Here is a 19,261-nt window from a genome sequence, read left to right as displayed (position 1 = left end):
GTGATTTTAAAATGAGTTCAGGACGACCGATTCATATGAGTTCGTTTGTACAGCTTGGCCGTACAAGTTACGTTAGATAAGAAAAACGCCGACATATACGCCTGCTCGTCGTATTTAATTTGAGCTCTGCGCCTTTAAAAACAAACTGTTCCCTGTTTCCAGTCCCAACTGTCGACCGGTGGCCACGTATGGCTCCGCGCTCCAACGTTTCTCCCACGGTTTGGTTAACCACCGCTAACAACTTTTATCGGTTAGCCGTCGCGACGTAAACGACGGTTTGGCTTTTTTTCCACCTCTTTGAGGAACTTTTCTTGTTCCGTCCGAGGTGCAGCGGACAAAGTTTTGGATGAAGGTTTCCCGCTGGGACGGTAAAGCTGGAGGAGGAGGGGGCAGGTTGTCGCGGGGTCGTCCGGGGTATCTGATCTGGGATCTGCTCACATTTCTAATCAGACAGACGGTGGCTTCTTCGGTGCTGAGTTGAGCCGGACGGACGGATAGTTTCGCCGGGAAAAACTTAAAATTTCTCACTTCGAGGGATTAAAGGGACGGAAAGGTTGGAAATAACTGAAAAGTTGACTCTGTATGTGGACTATTGCCTTGGGTCAGGACTTGGAACTGCTGGTTTCGCCCTGGAAGTATCACTCTTCTACAAAAACCTGTGATTAATGTAAGAGTTGGCGTTCAAATTCAACTACTTCTAACTTTGTCTAAGCGGACGCAAAGCGTATTTTTTTTTTCAAAATGGATAAATACGAGGATCTAGGACTGGAAGCGAGTAAGTTTATCGAGGACTTGAATATGTATGAAGCATCCAGAGATGGCTTATTTCGAATGAAGAGGGATGCAGGAAACAATCCCGACTTTGAAGAGACTAGAAGAGTTTTTGCCTCTAAAATGTCCAAAATACACATGCAGAAACAACAAGAGGAGATGGCAAAAAACAACCAGGCCATCAAAATGAATGGGGGTCACAACAGCGCTCACTATACCAAAGACAGACCGCCCATTAACAGTTACAGGCAGCCGGGTGAGGCGTCAGCGAAGCCCCCGATGCTCTCTGGCCCCGCGCCGAGCTCCGCGCCAGGGAGTCAGTACGCTCAGTTTGACGGCCAGAAACACCACACGGGAATCCAGTCTGAGTTTCAAGCCAGCAGGGCATATGGCTACGCAAATAATTACGATAATAAGGAACGTTTGGAGCCACATTTATACCAGCACAACAGTCCCTCTCCGCCTAGTTCTGGAAACTCTGCTCTAAGTGCGCCTTCACATACTCGCCACCCGGTCAGCCCACCGGGTACTTGGGCCCCATCAAGAGAGCGCCAGCTTTCCCCATCTTTGTCAGGCAGCAGTGCATCTCCGCAACAGCCCCAGCGCCCGCAGGCACCTTCCACTGTCAGCGGTCTTCCATCACAACAGAGTCAGGCTGTCAGTCCGACACCATCCAACTCTTCTGGGGGAGCCAGAGGTTGGACCGGAGAGCCCTCTGGCTCAGCAAAACCAGACCTGATCCCTTCCTTGCCTCTGAGTGCTTTCACAGGAGCAGCTGACTTCCATGTTCAGCAGCCCTTCACCCAGCCTGCAGCGCATTATGTGCCAGCTTCAACTTCAAATCCCTCTGCCGGCCATAATGGTCTTGTGGCAGCTTCCCCTGTCCCTTGTACATCATCTGAAATGCCTCAAGCCAAAGCCCAGGTGGCATCTGCTGCCTTGAGTCCTGGCAGTGTCTCTAGAAACACCAGCCAAGTTCCAGTTCTCAGCCAAATACCTGCCAGCGGTCAGGTCATCAGTGGGGAAGCTGAAGGCCTGCCGTCGCCTAGGCCTGTCCAACAACTAGCCTCTCAGCCTCTGCTCGCACAGCCCTCTGAACAGGCACCTTCAGCCGCTGAAATAAAACTAGAGGCCCTCACTCAACGACTGGAAAAAGAGATGGATGCCCAACCAAAGGCTGACTACTTTGGTAAGACTTCAGATTAGCAGCATCAACAAGGGGGCTTCTGTCAGTTAGACGAACGTTTTGAAGCAAACTGAATGACAGAGCTACCCACCCACAGTTCAGAACATAAACCCACTTGTTTTTGATTGCATATTACACACACACACACACACACACTGCCGCTCTTTGTCATCTTTCCTCTGGGTTTACTTCACATAGACAAAAACGACTTGTGTGTTTTCTGTGGCTTCATCTGGATTGCATCCCAGTTGTTTTGTTTTTGATGGCGTTTGTGGTCTTCACTGATAAATTTATTCACTTTATTAGGCAGACATTTGAGGGAGGCCTTTGTTGTTGGACTCTGTGGAATCCAGACGGCATAATTTTTTAATTCATTAAATCTTTTTTTTAAATGATTTGCTGTCTGACTACAAAAAAAACCCCTTTGTCTCTAAAAGGGAGCCAGATGCCAGAAAGAAGAATGTTTTCCTCTCGTCTCTTCCCAGAGATTTGATTTATTACTGTTGACGCATCGCTGTTAATTCAGTAGTTGGATGTCGATCTTTTCAGTCGGAACTGTGTGGCATTAAGTTTGACTCCTATTGTCGGTTCCTGTTTAGACACGACTGGTCTGGCAGTGGCCTCCAGAGCCGCGTGTTTCCACTTTTCTCACTTCTCTGGTCACGCCATACGTGCTTGTGAATGTGTTGACCACTAGCGCACATGGAAAATCCTAATGAATAACATCACCTGGGGCCGTTAGCGGCTGCAGATGTGGGCAGGGTAGAAAGGAATGTCCATTATCAGCAGAGGCTTTGGTCCCTGTTCTTTGTATCGGTGTGTGTAGCACATGAGCTGCTCTGCGTGGACCGTTACAACTCTGACAAACGTACTCGTCTCTGAGATCAGTGAACAGGCTGTTGTCACAGATGGAGACGGATGAAATGAGGAAAGATGCACGGCTTGTTTTAAGGAGGGAAAGCTGCCGTTCGTGCGTTTGCCAGTTTCCTCAAAGCCCATGCAGTTTGTGAAAAGGGGATGTGTGATGTCTTGGAAGCCACAGTACACACCCCACAACGCAAACGCACACCGCTCACCCTCACCTCCTCGCGGGAGGAATTTTCTGCTGGAATGTCACGATTGCAATTCGCAGCCTTCCTCGGCCCCCCCTGTATGCTTGCTTTGGTGTGTAAGGGAAGATGTTCTGGCATACATCACTGTCACGACGAGGCTCATAAATAGCCTCACAACATGAATATTATGGATGCATAGAAGAGTGCGCAACTAGCAAAGGTTAGCTTTTAAAATGATTCAGTGCACAGATATTTATAGATTTTTTTTTTTTTCTTTTCTTCTCTTTTTTTTTCTTTCTTTCACAGACTCATTCCCACATAGCCCACACATATATAATAGTTCCTTTTAGGAGTTTCCCACCAGACCGTGGCTCATTCTGAGTCATGCTTTCATGCTGGATTTAAAAAAGGAAAAAAAGAAAATGCTGGTGGAAGCTAGTTTCCTACACATCATCAGAACATTTTCAGGTTTCTTTTAGCTTGTTATCACATTTGAGGATCTTACCTGTGAATATTAAGCTGTGGGCACTTTCCTGCACATACCTGGGCCATTGGGCTGGGTCCTTCCGCAGGGCCGGGCCTGTCAGATTTCCCATCTCTGCACTATGTGGACTGGCAACTGCAGTCGTAGGGTCTGGGAAAAAGAGTTCATTGCCAAATGGCTGCACCAGGGGAACACTGAGGAATGTCTTTAGGAATTTAGAAAATGAGGCTTTAAGATTTTAAAAGTGGTTGGGGGGGGGGCGCCCTAGACAAGTTTAGTAGGTGCATGTGGTGCAGCTGAATGGATGAGTAGATGGTTGCAGAGATTTAGGGACAACTTTGTGGATGTGCCTTTGTCCTTGGCCACATGAGCCTAAAAGGATGTGAGATTTATTGATGAGTTCATCCAAGAGGGGAGAAGTGGTGGGACATCCCAGACTTATGCCTGCCCCATTCCTTTGACTCACACACACACATACACAAAGACTCAGTGGAGCATTTAGTGTCGTGTTAAGATGGAGGATTAATTTATCCCATCTGGCTGTCTTGTGGAAAGCGTCATTTTAACTCTTCCCAGGGATTCTTGGCTTCTGCTCCGACAGTCTCTTTTAGGCTTATTTTCATGCGTGCGAATGTGATATCCCATTGTGCACATGTGTGCGTCTTTGTCTGTGAATTTATGCCCTGCGGAAGTTGACATAGTTGTTTTTTTTGTGCTGTATCAGCTCTGGGAGAGGAGTCTTTAGTTAGAAAAGTCTTCAAAAAAATGAAATTGCCTACAGTACAGTTTATTTTAGTGAACAAGCAATGGATGGTTATTTTGCGGTGTTCAAAAAATGCAATTTAGAATTGATCTATAATTCCTCTTCGCAGCTCAGTCCATTGGCTTCATTATATGAATACTTGGGGCTAATTGGTGAAGTGATAACATTACCAGCTCTACACACGCTGCAAGCTGCGATTCGCCTCTCAGTATCCATCTCCTCCCCACCTGAGTGAGTCGCACCTTGAAGCCATGATCCCACGGAGATTCCATTAAAAAGTAGTAAGCAAACGGGCGAGCCAATCTTGTTTGCTTAATGTAAAGGAGAGACATTTGAAGTCTTCAGCCTGAAGTAACTGAAACGGTGGACCTAAAAACGAAGGGAATTAGGGTTATGTTAACTCTGCTGGAAGGTGACACATTCCCATTAGTTATGCATTGGTACTTTTTTTGCAGGGTTAGAAAGTTGTTGATTGTTGTAAATTGTAGCTCCTTACATGGTGATGTGCTCATTCTTTAACATTTAAATTGAAAGACACTTTCTTAACCATATGGCGAGAGTTTGGTTTTCTGACTGTGCTATATTAGCCCGTAAGCTGCCATCTACTGCGAGTTTTGACAGCTGGGAAAGGTGAGGGTAGGATGGGGGGTTTTGCCGTGTGGTTTGTTTTGCTTCCCCCCACCTTCCCCCCCTTCACTCGAAGCCAGTCAGTCCCCTAAATAATTCGGACACTGTTTGGGAATACGGGTAAAAAAAAAGTATTTAGAAGATGGGATTTCAAGGACCAGCGCTTCCTTTTAGAAGTTTGAGGCCATGACTGTTTTTATTGTGTTTTTGTCTTGACAAAATAGCTTGCATAAGAGCAACATTCTTTTGCTTTCTAATAATATCCCTGTGTTATCTCTAAATCTTCTTTCCAGCCATTGGGGTCCCCTACGATGTGTTTGCTGTGTGGTGGCACGCGAAGAGACTTAGCTACACTATATATAACGCAGTTGTAAATTGTATTACCAAAAGCCAGAGAGGAGAATCGGTGAAAGTAAGGTTATTTAGTGTAACAGCGTGTTTTTTTTGGGAGGCGACGGCTACGCCGTGTGCGGTGGATACAGTTAAAACAGAAGTTTCTTTGTCAGTGTTCTAGGAGAAGCAGGGCTGGGCGGCTCTCTTCTGCAGAGCTCCAGTTCGTAGTCTCCAGGGAGTTTTTCTATAAAAACACACACACAAATAACCTTGTGCCCATGTGCACACCGTCTCTCTGTTATCGGGAAACTCGAGGTCTTGCTTTCATCCTGCAGTGTTGTCAGCGCTAGTGTTTGGACTTAATTATTAATGACAGGATAGCCGTGTCCTGCCTTATCTGATTGAGTCAGCATCTAACTGACTAGCCATTAGCAGCCTTCATGGTTGGCCCCTATGCCAGTTATGTCACGCCATATCCAGGATGCTCAATGATAGAAATGCAAAGCAGGGAGGTGGGATAACGAAAGATTTTTTTATTTTTTTTGCGTTGGAAAAAGGAGTTGCATCCTTTACAGCCCCAGAAAAATTAAAAATAGTAATGTATTGATCACACGGAAACCTTGTGTTGCTCGGGGAGCTGTCCAGAGTCAAAGGAGAGATTATGTAATTGACCTGGCATGCTCTCATGTGATTTGCTGACGTGAAAGGCCTGAATTAGCAGTCTTCATCCAACACACAGAAGAGAGGGGAAAAAAAAGTCCCCAAAAAAACCTGTTGTTGTCATGGGTTTGTTCTTCTTGACATGGCTTATTTCCTCAGCACTTCTGGTCAAATGTGCTTCGGTTTGGATGAATGGGTGGATTATCCGTAAGTAGACACCAGTGTTTTGATATCAAGCCACACAAAAACCGTGTGTGTTGTGAGAGTAGGCACACTTTGATTGCTATCAACTGCTTTATTAACAGAACTCCCGGGTCTGAGAGCCAAGTCAAATAAGCACACAGAGATATACTTCCCTTTGCTGTGGAAACGGCTCACTAAACTACCATAGCTTCCTGACTTTTGCGAAGTTGTTATTTTTTTTCTGCCTCTATAAATATTGGAGCCTATAGTTTGGGTATTTGATTACCTTGGTGTTATTTGTATTGAAGTATAATTTCATTCATACTGATTTGTCTTTTTGTGACCTTGTTATGTTCCAGGAGCTTGTGTGAAGTGTAATAAGGCCGTTTATGGAGCCAACCAGGCCTGCCAGGCTATGGGTAGCCTGTACCATGACACCTGCTTCACCTGTAGTGCCTGCAGTAAGTATATGCACTCACACCCACTGTGTGTCTCCACAGCGGCCTCCCATTTTAGCAGTTTTTACCGCATGTAAAGCTTTATATTAATCACTTAATAACAGGCTGCCGAGGAGACTGTGATAGTGAATGAAAGTGGCACCCTCTTCAGTCATTTCCTTCCCTTGCAAAAAACACGTAATTATTGAGGGATAACTGCCATGTATTACTGCTGTTTGGTTTCTGGGTGTGCCAGTCCCTCCTCTCCAGCCCACACAAAGACACACAGAAAAACCTTTTACCTGCCTACTTCCTCTATATGTCAATGGAGCAAAGTGTTGAGATGATGGATGCAGAGCTCGCAGACTAAAAATCCCTGGTTTGAGAGGCATGTCTACTTTGTGGAACTTGTGAGGAAGCAAGAGGTATTTGTGGCTCGGTGAGGAGTTTTAAATGGACTTATCAGTTCTATTAGTGAAGCTGCATAGTTTTCACTGTGGAAATGTTAAATTTCCGGTCTATGGATACGTCTTGTTGCTGTTATTTCCATGGAAGCCCTTTCAAAGATGCATTTGCGAGGTTTTTTGTTTACTTGGTTACTTCGATCGATTGATTTCTGCCACACGGAAACTGTTGAAGCTCATGACCCTGGCTGCATCGCCTGCTGTATTACTGACCCGTAGCTTCATACCCAGACAACAATGAGAATCTCTGCCCCAATTATCAGATCGTGTGTATGTAGAGTATTTGTGCCACTGTGCTGGTGACCCATGCAAAGGCTCATTATTCTGCATTCTGCTGCACCTTTGACCTCGCTGGTTATGCTCTCAAATGTCTGATAATCATCTCTGTTTTCCTTTACCCTCTGTCCCGTGGACGTGCGAGAGACGGGAGATAAAAGAGAGGAGACACTGTGGCTCGGATTGAGGCTGTCTGATCTGGATGGGGAGAGTTTACACACCACATACCTCTCATAGCTTGCTCCATGTGAGGGCATTAGGGCTGCGTTCGCTGAGAGTGGCCCCAGGGAAACGTTTCTCTTTTCGGGAGGAATGCACAGTGTGGGCCCTCAGTAGACTGAGCCCTAGGAGGACAGTAGGTGCTGTTATGTCAGTGAAGTGCAAAGAAATGGGGTTACAGTGTGGACAGGGGGATCATTCAGTGGGAGCACGCATCCCACCACATGCAGCCGGTATGCAGGGACATGCTTAATATGCATAAGCAACAGCACAGTGCTGTCAAATATTCACTGCTTTCATATGAAGCATCCCTTTATTTTTTTGCCCTCAAGAGTTTTTACATTACATCAAGACAACTGCTGCACGAACGAGGCTTTATGAACTCAAACCTCCTAAACTCCTTTGTCCACCAGTATGCTTGAGGTGACTGAGGAGCAGGAGAACATTCCTTGTGGACTGCCTGGGGTCTTGCACTTCGCTGCAGGGGGCCATTTTAAAGGTACAACCCAGTTAGAGATCAGACCTCGTCAACTGTGTAGACAGTTCCTGCTTTCCAAACATATCCCATCATCTTTGGAAATGTACAAAAAAAGGACGGACAGCTCATTGTGAACTATTTTAAAATTTGACATTTAAAAAGTGCTCTTTTCCAGAGATGTCTCACTGGTAGTAAACCAAGAGGAAAAGGCAGAGCAAGGTTGAGGTCTGAATAGGAAGTCATGGCAGGGTCATTTTTCATTGCTTATTTTGTGAATTGAATTACACGAGGGAATCCAAAGAATGCTTTAATTAGAAAGTAGCTTTGTGTTTTGTTCTGTCCCTCAGGTGTTTTGCATTTTTATGAAAGCGCCAGTAGTCGTGGTCCTTTCTGCTGCTTTTCCAGCCATCAGTCCTGACTCTTGACTTTAATTAAGCGCTTATCTTTTTGCAAAGCTCAGTGCCTTCCCTTTCTGACTCACTGGGGAAAAAGACAAAAATGTGAAGGAGAGGAATGGCCCTTAACTTACTCTCCTCCCCCCCATCCCTCCCTCCTCACTTTGGGGACACAGTTTCTAAGACTGTCGGTCAATAATTATCAAAAGCCAGTTCTACACCTTGGCAGTGACAGGAGTGGCTGGTCTTCTTAGATAGTGTTGTTTGACCCTTGGTCAGATCCTGCTAGCTGCATGATCATTACTATTCTATTAAAGTATGATAATTTAGAAAGTTTAGACGGCTTAATCAGTTTATTGTGCCACTGACTGAAAATAAGGAATCACAAGATTTTTCTTTGACTGTCCGAAACCGTAAATTAACTATAAAGCAATCAAGTTGGTCATAAAGACTTTAGATGTCAAAAGACATACCAAACGGTTTTGTGGAACTCTTGTTTTCTTTTGTAACACACACAAACCCTTCCTCGACTTTGTACTAGCCTGCATACAAATACCCAGGTAAACAGATATGAAAGGCTGCTGTTCGCTCTTTTCCTCTGTCTCCTTCCCTAACCTCCCCGCTCAGAAAATGTGAGGAATGTTCCCTCTTCCTGTGGGACATGGGCAAGAATAGCGATGTGAAGTGAGCATGAAGGTTTAGCTTGTGTGTGTGTGTTGCTATAAGAAGCCAGATCCAGACCGTACACAGGCAGGAAGCATACCAACCATGGGGAGAGACGCTGGAAAGGAACAAAGAAGTAGAACAGCAGGCCGTTGGAGGCCTTGGCCTGTGGTTAACCAGGAAATCGAATAGAGCCGTGTTTAATCTGTAGCACCTGTCTAGTAATTGGGCGTAATCAGCATTTTCCCCACACGTGTTTCATCCAGATGTCTTCCTTATCTTACTGAAGCCTGCTTTGAGTGTAATATTATATTAATTCACCAGTCCACCATAGATCTACTATTTGATTTATCTACTTGGGGTTCAGCAGGATGTGATTAATATTGCAAGAGGGCCCATTGCCTTCGAATGGCTGTAATTAATCATTGCGGTCCTCATACATTAGAGCTGTAACTATTTTCTGGGATTGAGCCCATGGCTCACGCAGGATTTTCCACGATGACATTTTAACAATTTGTCACCGACTTACCTTTTCTAGTTGGCGTTAATCAACTTATTTTCATTTACTAATAATGTAAAATACAATTCAAATAGACTTTTCTGTTTCCGCAGGTCGAAGGCTGAGAGGGAAGGCTTTCTACTACGTCGGAGGGAAGGTTTTCTGTGAGGAGGACTTCCTGGTGGGTGGTCGATATGCAATCAATAATCCGTATACCTCAGTTCAGGTCTGTGCCCTCATAACCATTTATTGGGATGCCAAAATGTCTCCAGATACCAGAAAGTAGCTCAGTCAGAATTCCCTGAATGTTGAGGGGATTCCTCTCACCGACCTACGGTATAAGCGGCTCGTACTCCGTCAGCCTTCAACTTTGACCCCGTGACCCAGTTTTAGCATCTAACGCAGCCGCTTTATGTCCGTTTCCTCGTGTGGGTGGGACTAGAAGGAGGTCAGTAACTGGAGAAGCTGCTTTGCTTTAAGTGGTGAAGGGCAGATGGGACGTTTCCACCAGCTGAGTTTGACCACATGCACAAATCTGAGGATTTACATTGAATACAACGAAACCCCCTTGGTAATATTTGCCATTTATTTAAGGAATATATTTTACAGCCATGTTGTGTTCTTGTATATTCCCATCTCATTCTTGTATTCACATTCTCAGTAGCTCTGTGTGCGTTTACCCAGGAGCCCTCGCTGTATAAATCCTCATCTAATTGCCCTTCCACCAAAAGCTCTTCGCTATGCCATTAGAATCAAAATTACTTTGAGTTAAATTGGCTCCGGCTTTGCTCCCCGAGTTAACTCTGTGGTGTTCTCCAGCCCTGCTAGGACTGGCTTATACATAACAAATGCGGAGTCAAATGTTGTATTTTGAGTTTAACGTAGTTAAACCCTAATTTTGAAAGCGCACCCGAGCAAATTCTAATGACCTAATTTGTTCACAATCTGTTGGTGTTGTGGGCACACTTAAACGCACACCTCTTCCTTTTTTTTTTTTTTTTGTTATAGAATATATAAAGGATGGTCTCAGAGAGCGGGAAGGAGTAATTGAAAACAAATTTTTAAAGAGTAGTCTCAGTTAAACTTCACATTCAACTTCACACCAGTCAGAGATCTGTCGTCCACGAAGATGATGTTATCGTCTGTTTTTTTTTGTTTTTTTTCTCTTCCAGTACTCTGGTTTCCAGCAGTCTGCTGACAAGTGCAACGCATGCGGACATCTGATCATGGACATGGTGAGCGTCTGTCATCTCTCTGGTTTTTTTTTGGCTTGTGAATCAAAGCTGGACAGAAAATTTGATATATTTTTTTTACCTGACTGAGTTTTTTGGGGGTTTTTTTTGCGTGCACATCTGGATAAAGTACATAAGGGGGAAAGGCTCGACTCTGCATCTCTTTTCGTCTCATCCACCCACTCAAAAACAGGCTTGTAGGATTACAATAAAGCATCAAGCCACCAAGTCAGGAAACGATTTCTCTGACATGAATCTACACGTGTTTCCCATCCAGCAGAGAATGTGAATGAGACGTCTCAAGTTTTATTGGTCCTGCTCATCCCCAACGCAGCTCTCGCTGCGCAAACACGCAACACGTTTCAACATCTGGACTGCAACGACAGTCCAAACCAATAGAGATCAATAAACCGTCATCTGGTTATACTGATATATATGTTTTTTTCTTCTGGAATTGACTGAAGAAATAAAAACTGACTGCTTACTGGTCTCTCTCTATAGATCCTGCAGGCTCTCGGCAAGTCGTACCACCCCGGCTGTTTCCGCTGTGTGATCTGTAACGAGAGCCTCGACGGAGTGCCCTTCACTGTTGACACTGAAAACAAGATCTACTGTGTCAAAGACTACCACAGGTGAGAATGTCAGCTTATCGCAATCGCTGGGGGAAAATGCAGGCACAGACGTGGATTTGTCTTCGCCGAATTACTTCAGCTTGACACCTTGAATAACATTTCTAGGGTTTCCATGTGTCACAGCACAGATGGTTACCGTTGTTAACAAGCACTTCCATCGCTGGATGAGATTGAGAAGGCCTGCACAGGCTGACTGAGGGTCGCCCTGCCACACATGGCAGACACATGAGAAGTTTAATCTGGCATGACCAGAGGAGGGGGGTGGGGGGGGATCACTGTTCAGTTAGAGGTGTGAAGAGTGGCATGCGGCCATGGCTGCTGCGGTCCAAATTTGACAGCAACACACTCACAACAAACGCAGGTCTTGATACGTTAAATCTAACATATTGACACATATGCTTGTTAACAAACTCAAAGGAACTGCCTTAACATACAAGCTCGAAACAGCAGCACCTGCAGAAGAACAGAATGTGCAGCTCCAACAAGCACGTGTGGATGCTCACTGTCTGGCAGCCCACACATGTTCTCTTTGCTGATTAAATTAGACAAACCTTACTGTGTATACAGTGTGTGTGTGTGTTTGACTTTTAGCTCTGACCATTTGCGCTGAGAGACCTCAGACATCCAGGTGCCAGCCGAGTGTTTAGTAATCATGAATTCAACTTTTGTCGTTGGTGGTTTTGTGGAATCCTGCGAATGAAAGAAAGCCAGCACATCTGCAAACCTGGCATCTCTTTAGTTGAATCAGGTTCTGTGAATCTACTCAGAGCAGAGAAAGACTGGAGGCTGAGTGGGTTAAAAGGGTTGAATAGCATGAACAGTATTCTTTGCTTTTTTGGATAAAGTCAATTTAAATTCAACAACTGCACTCATTCCAGTTTGTGATGTTTTGTTATTTCAAGTTGAAGTCCAAGCAACGTTTTTCTCTTTCCATCTCACTCTTTAAGGGTCCTGGCGCCTAAATGTGCAGCCTGTAACCAGCCCATCCTGCCCTCTGAGGTAACATCAGCCTGTATTTTTACCTACTTCTTCAATTTTAATTATTAGACATTTGAAAATATTTACAGTTTTTTACATGGTAGATGATATTTTGCATGGAGTGAAGTTTTTAAGCATAGTAATCTGAAGAGGTATACTGACAAATTACCAACCTCTCTGTGTACAATACTAATTTTGTCTGTATTGTTTAACCTTATAAACCTGTGCGTACCTGACGGTGTAGTTTAAAGTCCGCACTTTCACCCACGAGACCAAAACCTGCTCGTGTGCAAACTTTAAACTCTGTCCTGATATAACGTTATAACAGTTAACAGGTGGCTCGCATCATTTTAAATATTAAGTGTCCGACCAGTAATGAAGTGAAGTCTCTTAATTTCCTGAATAATTGATGTAATATGCATAGAAGCCCAACCCTAGATGTACAAATATCATCATAATAAATGTTTGTAGGACGTGTTGGAAAAGGATCAGCCCTCTTGTAAACTTACTCAGACATTCAGCGGTATTAGCTGCGTTGGGGTGAATCCAAGTCAAATTGCCTAAGATGGATAATTCATTTTAAACAGTTTCAGTACAGGAGTACAACATTTTTCAGTCTCGCACCCTTATCGCACACATTAGGTTCGTCCACACTCATCGCTGGACCTTCAGCAGACCTTTAAACATAGCTTTGCAGATGATGGAGAGCTCAGTCGTACAGACATGTGTTGCATTAGCTGGCTAACCAGGACAATATTGCATCTAATATATCTGATAGCTTACGCAGTGGCTAGTTGAGGAAAAAACTCAGTCACATACAGACAAGACATGATAGCAAAGAAATGTTCAAAACAAGAGCAGACGATGAGCTCTTTGTAGTTTCTGAGTAATTTCAGAAAATACAATAAAAAGTACAATGATTAGGTGGCAACAATACATGCCTACACTCAGAGATGATTGCAAAACACTTGAGCTCCCAGGTTGCAACGCAGAGCATCGTTAAGTAACAGCAAGTTATGGTTTTCATCAAAAGTCCTCATGCTTGTATTGATCTTCTGAAGCTTTTGTCAGACGAAGAAGCCGAATTAAACAAGACGGCAGAATGTGTTCTAGTGAGATTGGCTTCATATGAATTTTTCTGCCCGGATTTTTCTTCCAGGGATCTGACGAAACCATTCGAGTTGTGTCCATGGACAAAGACTATCATGTGGAATGTTATCACTGCGAGGTGGGTCAAAATGCAGCACACTGGAAACTGTGTGTGAAGTGACTCTGAGCCTCTGAGCAGCTCATTCAGAGAAATGATAATGAGTAGATCACTGATCTTAATTACTGTCTCGGTAATTATGCAGTGCTGAGTAAAGCAGGTTTGCAACCGCTCATCATCTGAATCTCATCTTCTTTTTTTTTTTCTTTTTCTTTGCCAAAGTCTGATTGACAGCCGCTGTCCTTTTTTTTTATTTATTTATTGTTCTTCCCATCAGAATAACATTAGTGAACTGTGATAGGCGGCCTGCTGATTTCGTAACAGTCGAGCAGTGCGATCTTGGCTCTTAAATTGTCAAAGAGGAGCATCTTCCCTTGAAAGTTCTCTCTTCGTCAAGACATTTCTGTCATTGAAAACGACCAGTCGGAGGTCCCATATGGACCAGAGCAGTCCAGATTCAGCAATGTCGAATAATGAGCTTTATACGCCGCAAAGATCGGATCAGCTGCCCTGTGTCCTTCTGATGGAGCTCTGTCAGTGGGTGTACTCATCTTTGTTCTTTTCCTTTGCTGTTAGGACTGTAAGATGGAGCTGAATGATGAGGAGGGTCACCGCTGCTACCCTCTAAACGGCCATCTTCTCTGCCACTCCTGCCACTTGCAGCACATCCAGCCTGCCTGTCCCTCCTCGGTCGCTGCCGCCTCTTTTTAACAGTTGTCCCGGTGGAGGGAGACACCTGCTGGATCCGCAGAGGAGCTTCCAGACCCGGGAAGCAGGAGTGGATTTGTTCAATTCTTGTTGTAGAGGGTTGACTGTTTTGATGCATCACATTCTAACATAGTTTGATGTGTATTTTGACAGGAATGTTATTGAAGTCTCACATATGCAGAATGTTTTATGGGTATGACCCAACAATGAAGTATTGTGATACACCAAAACTGAACTTTGAATGCGGTGGCGTTTTGCAAACTTTGCTGAAGTGTTGCCATATAATTATTTTTCTATGAATATCAGTTGCGTTGGCTTTGTAAATATCCTGTTTTCTGCTCATTTAAGACGCCGTGTGCCTTCAGCTTCACACTTGCACTTCGACAGCAAATTTAAAAGTTTGTCCCCGAATCATCCTTTTGAAGGTTCTTTGTATGCAAATTATGTAAAGTCAACTCTGGACTGTGACACAAATCACTGGTACCGAAACTTTCAGTCGGAGAGGAAGCACAATTTGACGGTTGATGCAGCTGTTGGAGAATAATATGTCAATCATAATCTTGATTCGCACAGTTTGTAGAGGCGCTTCGCAGATGCTTTTGTTGTTTATTTTTCCAACATCAGAAGGAACGCTTTGGCTGCTGTTCGCTTTATTTAAAGCAGGAGAGTTCCGAAAAACCACATTTACTTGTTTCTGCTCACGTTTGATCTGTGTAGAAATGTCTTCTTCATCATCTCGGACTGATGAACGTCGCCCCCTGTTGGCGAATTACAAAACTAATCTGTAAGAGGACCTGCATCCAGTCAACGCTTTTAAATTTTTTTTTTTTTTTTTTATTGTTCGACGTGGAGACATTTTGTGATAAATTAGACCAAACTAACTTCTGAACACGACTGGCCCCTGTCGACGCCAGAAAACGTGCTAAGGACCTCCTGATTCACTCTCATATTGGACATTTTTATTCCTAATTAAAGCTGAGAGAAGAGAGATAGCTTTGGAGAGCCCTGCTATACTGTTTTGTCGTAAATAAAAAGCTGACCCCGTCACATTCTGCCTGTTGTAAGCACTTAGAGATAGATCAGTGACCTTTTCTATGCACCTATGGTATTAGGCCTGTAGATCCATGTATTTTGTTATATTTTCAAACATTGTATATCTTAACATATATCTGCTTGGCCTATAATCAGTGGCCTTTTGTGATATTAACCTTGATGCAAACCATAGACTGACAATATTGTTTGAGGACTTTAACTTCAGTCACAGGCTATGGTCGGATCCCCTGGAAATACTAATTGGATTTGCAGAGTGAACGATTTTGCTTTGATGCTGTTATTCGTGATTTGTGTTGACTAACTTAATACTTGCGTTGCCTGACATTTGTGAGTGACTATGTCCCGGCCAACTGTTGGCTGAGATGAAGAGCAAACATGCCTTGTGCTATGTGACTGTTGTAAAGAAAATATTTAATAAATGTCAGTGGGCCAGCTCTTGTTTTTTTTTTTTTTTTTTTTTTTTTTTTTTTCCATTTCTTCCATTTTGTTCTTTTTAAGTTCACGACTTAATTATCAAACTTTTTAACAGCAACCTTCACCTTTGACCCGTGTATGTGGTACATTGTTGATTTTAAGATGCTGCGACACATCCATCCGCTCCAGTGACCAACAGTTGGACAAATGTATCTCCTTCAAACGAAACTTCGTTCAGCGGAGCTAAAAATGTTCATTTTTGAGTCCACACGACATGCGTCCAAAGGGTATCTAGATCTTCTCTCTGTAACTTCCCCCGAAGGTCGCATTTGTTCAGGCGTGGCTGTCATGGCGCCGCCACTCCAGAGGTGAAATCTTTTGCTGTCAAAGGGGGGGCTTTGTTTTAAGCTGCCTCCTTTGTCCTAGGCAGCGCTGACTGTCAGATTTATATGCTTTAGAATTTCCCCAGACAGCTTTGTGTGCTGTGAAGGCTTATTTCCGTGAAGAATCTCAGATCTGCAGCTGAATGTTTTAAAAGATTTGTCCTGGAGTAAAGAGGTTCTCCATCTGCTCCTTCGTGCATGTGTACGTTGTTCCCCAGCTGCATGGTCTGAAATGGCAACAGTTGTGTCACAACTAATATGCTACTTATTTCTTAAGGAGTTGGCAATTGAAAATAAATGGATTCGCCAATAGAGCCTGTGACAATGAGTGATAAATGTATATTCTCTTTTAAGAAGTTTAATGAGACCCACATCTTTTAATAGGTGAATTGTTTATGGGCTTCGTCAGAGATGGACTCTCTGGCTGTTTTTATCCATCACCTGCCTGTATTATTTGTCCATCCATCTCTCTCCAGATCTTTTTATCACATTAAATCAATTTGGATCATCCCCATTAGTTGCATAGATGTTGCATACTATCATCTGTAATCTCTCTAATAATGCTCTTACTCATATTATCCACCCTCTCTGCATCTCCACGTCCTTTCATCAAAATGACGCTATTACCTCAGTGAGCAGGGAAAAAAGTGACCCAGTCAGTTGGTTCATAAATGTTCTCTTCAACCTCATTTTAACTGCGTTTCTTATTCCAAAGCTTGTGTTGCGTTGCATAGGTTTCAGATATGGAAACATTTAGCATCTTTTGACTGCTTGCTCACTAGCACTGAAATCCAAAGACAAAAACTTTCAAGACAATGAGGAGAGCTACCAGGATAACCTTGGTTACGTTTATCTTAGACACATGTCTGCTGTCTTCTCTGATGAGTTGGAGTGCTGGAAATGGATGTTTTTTCTTTAGTTTAAGTGGACTCGCAGGAATCATCTTCTTGGATGTCACGATGTGCAGTTAGTTCATGCCGCCGTCCACTAGATGGCAAGCAAACATCAACACAAATGGCTTTTTTCTGAAAACCACTTTAAGGTGAAACATTACTGTTAACAAACTGAAAATGCAATAGAGTGTGACAAGTGTTGGAGGAGCCCAGTTTATTATAAAATTAAACATTTCCAAGTCACTCAGTGTTCAGGTCAAAGATGATTGAACAGTTTGGAGAGGCTTACTTTTAAACCTTTCAAAAATACTTCTTCTTCTTAACATAATATTATGTGTTATTTGAGGAAATGAATAGGGTTTGACCCTCTTACATTTGTACCACAATCAATCAGACTTTTGAAATGTGAATTAACTGCAGGCAGAAAGTTCAGGCAGGTTGAAGGTGACATAAAGACACCAGCTCAAGCTGCAGATCGGCAGTGTGTCCTTCAAATTAAGTTTGCTATCTGAACTTTTAAGACTTCTTTCTTCTTCAGTCATTGTTTGGACAGAAGCTGACAGAAGATTTTACCTGTGTATGGGGAGCTCCACAAGTTGAAAACACCCTCTCCTAAATGATCAAACAGCGCAGGGGGCAACAAAATGATTTGCAACAAGATCTGGCAAGTAGCACACTGGCCTTCTTCATCAATCACTTGTACCAACTTTAATGAAGAAAGACAATCTTCAGCAAAGCTGTAACTGTTGTGCAGTCAGTTGGGTAAAGAGAGAGAGACACTGCAAAACATTTCCCAATTAATTAGGTCAATTGTTAACAGATCGTTAACCTGATTTGGGAAATAAAGAGGATAGCAAGTCTCTCAGAAGTGAAGATGTGGAGACATTCTCTTAAAGATGGGCAGGTTGATGAAAGGTTTAAGAATTTGTCATTTCTTGGCATGAAACTGCAAAAGGTTTGTGGCAAAAGATTCACAAAAACTGGGAGAAAACCTGTCCTAAGAATGGACACAAGACTGCTTCTGAAAGTCACTGTCAGTGGACACCCATAAAAAAAGACATTATCAAGCAGAACAAACACACACGTGTAGCCAATAACACACCAGATGACTTCATCTGTGCAGAGAGGAAGCACTGGTTTTATATTCACTGCACAGGCAAATTGGACTCAGACGCGGATTTTGAATCTGGTAGTGGATTAGATTTCCTGTGGATTTGCTTAAATTGTTATCAGGGCATTCCTTCCTAAAGCGGTTAAGACTTCATATAATTATCGTATTAACAGAGACCTGTTTATGTTAGTGTCTGTAGAAACAGTAACAGCAGAGCCTCAGGATCTGGACATGTTTCAACTTGTTTTCTTACATCTTTGATAATTGAGCAAAGATATTAGCAGCCAGCACACCCAGGGCTCCTTTAAAACAAACAAACAAAAAAAAGAATCCTTGTTTAGGTGCGACTACACCCTGCTCACACATCATTGGAGGGAATTGGAATTTTTATTAGTTTTGTTGTATTATTCGTAGGGCTGTGGGATAAAGTCAGGTGGTTCATTGGGTGTGCGGATCCTTATCGATTTTTCTCTGCAAAAATCCCTAATCACTAAAAGCTAATCTGCCTGTTGTGTGTTGTTCTTGTAAACGGGGAAAAAAAAAAAAAAATACGAGTAAAGTTGGTGACAAACGATGTTACATAAACACACAAATGATGACTGTGTCAGAAACGAGCGCACCCAAACTGCTCTGTAACCCCGCCCACCCGGGTTTACTCCCCTCCGATGACGACAGCAGAGTCCTCCCAATGCGGGGGCTTTGTGGACTGGCTCTGTGTTCTCCGTCGTGGAGAAAACGTGTATTCATGCCGTGTGTGGTGGTGTCACACGGTCACAAACAAAGTTGGCAGCGCGGACGGAGCTATGGTGAATTCGAGAACGCCGTTTTCACAAACGCTGCATCCAAACAGCACCAGATAACCAGAGGGACTCGGAAAGGGAAATGCATGCATGCATCAGTGTGTGTGTGTGTTTGTGTGAGAGCGAGAGAGAGCGTGTGTGTGCGCAAATATTTGGAGGCTTTCTAGGAATTAAGATCTGCTGATGCTGCTGTTGCTGCTGGCACACTGAAACACTGTCTGGACTACGGTCACTGCGGACCCCATGTGTTTCCTGGCACGGAATAATTAGCTCTTCCACACATTTATCTACTGAACAATTGAGAAAGTCACCATTTCGCTCTCCATGGTGCTTGAACGGTAAGTAAAATCATTATAGTAT

At 43.5% G+C, this 19,261-nt stretch overlaps 2 protein-coding genes across 5 annotated transcripts in view; both read left to right on the top strand.

Annotated features, from left to right (window-relative positions):
* limd1a (LIM domains containing 1a) lies at positions 1–15,732 on the top strand. Of its 2 annotated transcripts, none has more exons than XM_075465163.1 (8): positions 1–1,960; positions 6,419–6,520; positions 9,604–9,716; positions 10,663–10,725; positions 11,224–11,354; positions 12,302–12,353; positions 13,492–13,560; positions 14,116–15,732. In XM_075465163.1, the coding sequence occupies exons 1-8, from the start codon at positions 742–744 to the stop codon at positions 14,248–14,250; spliced, it is 1,884 nt and encodes a 627-aa protein (XP_075321278.1). In that variant the 5' UTR covers positions 1–741; the 3' UTR covers positions 14,251–15,732. The 2 variants fall into 2 exon arrangements, with proteins under 2 accessions (XP_075321278.1, XP_075321279.1); XM_075465164.1 differs by having other exon boundaries at positions 2–1,960; positions 9,604–9,671.
* A 3,056-nt stretch (positions 15,733–18,788) lies between these two features.
* deptor (DEP domain containing MTOR-interacting protein) overlaps positions 18,789–19,261 on the top strand; it is a 32,210-nt gene continuing 31,737 nt past the window's right edge. For all 3 annotated transcript variants that reach the window (XM_075465161.1, XM_075465160.1, XM_075465162.1), the window contains exon 1: positions 18,789–19,239. In XM_075465161.1, the coding sequence (XP_075321276.1) occupies positions 19,226–19,239 (14 nt within the window). In that variant the 5' untranslated portion in view covers positions 18,789–19,225. The remainder of the gene's footprint in view (positions 19,240–19,261) is intronic.

Source organism: Odontesthes bonariensis, chromosome 5 (assembly GCF_027942865.1).
Source record: "Odontesthes bonariensis isolate fOdoBon6 chromosome 5, fOdoBon6.hap1, whole genome shotgun sequence".
Lineage (NCBI taxonomy): Eukaryota > Metazoa > Chordata > Actinopteri > Atheriniformes > Atherinopsidae > Odontesthes > Odontesthes bonariensis.
The sequence above is the reverse complement of the archived record's forward strand: the minus strand, read 5'-3'. Positions and strand labels throughout refer to the sequence as shown.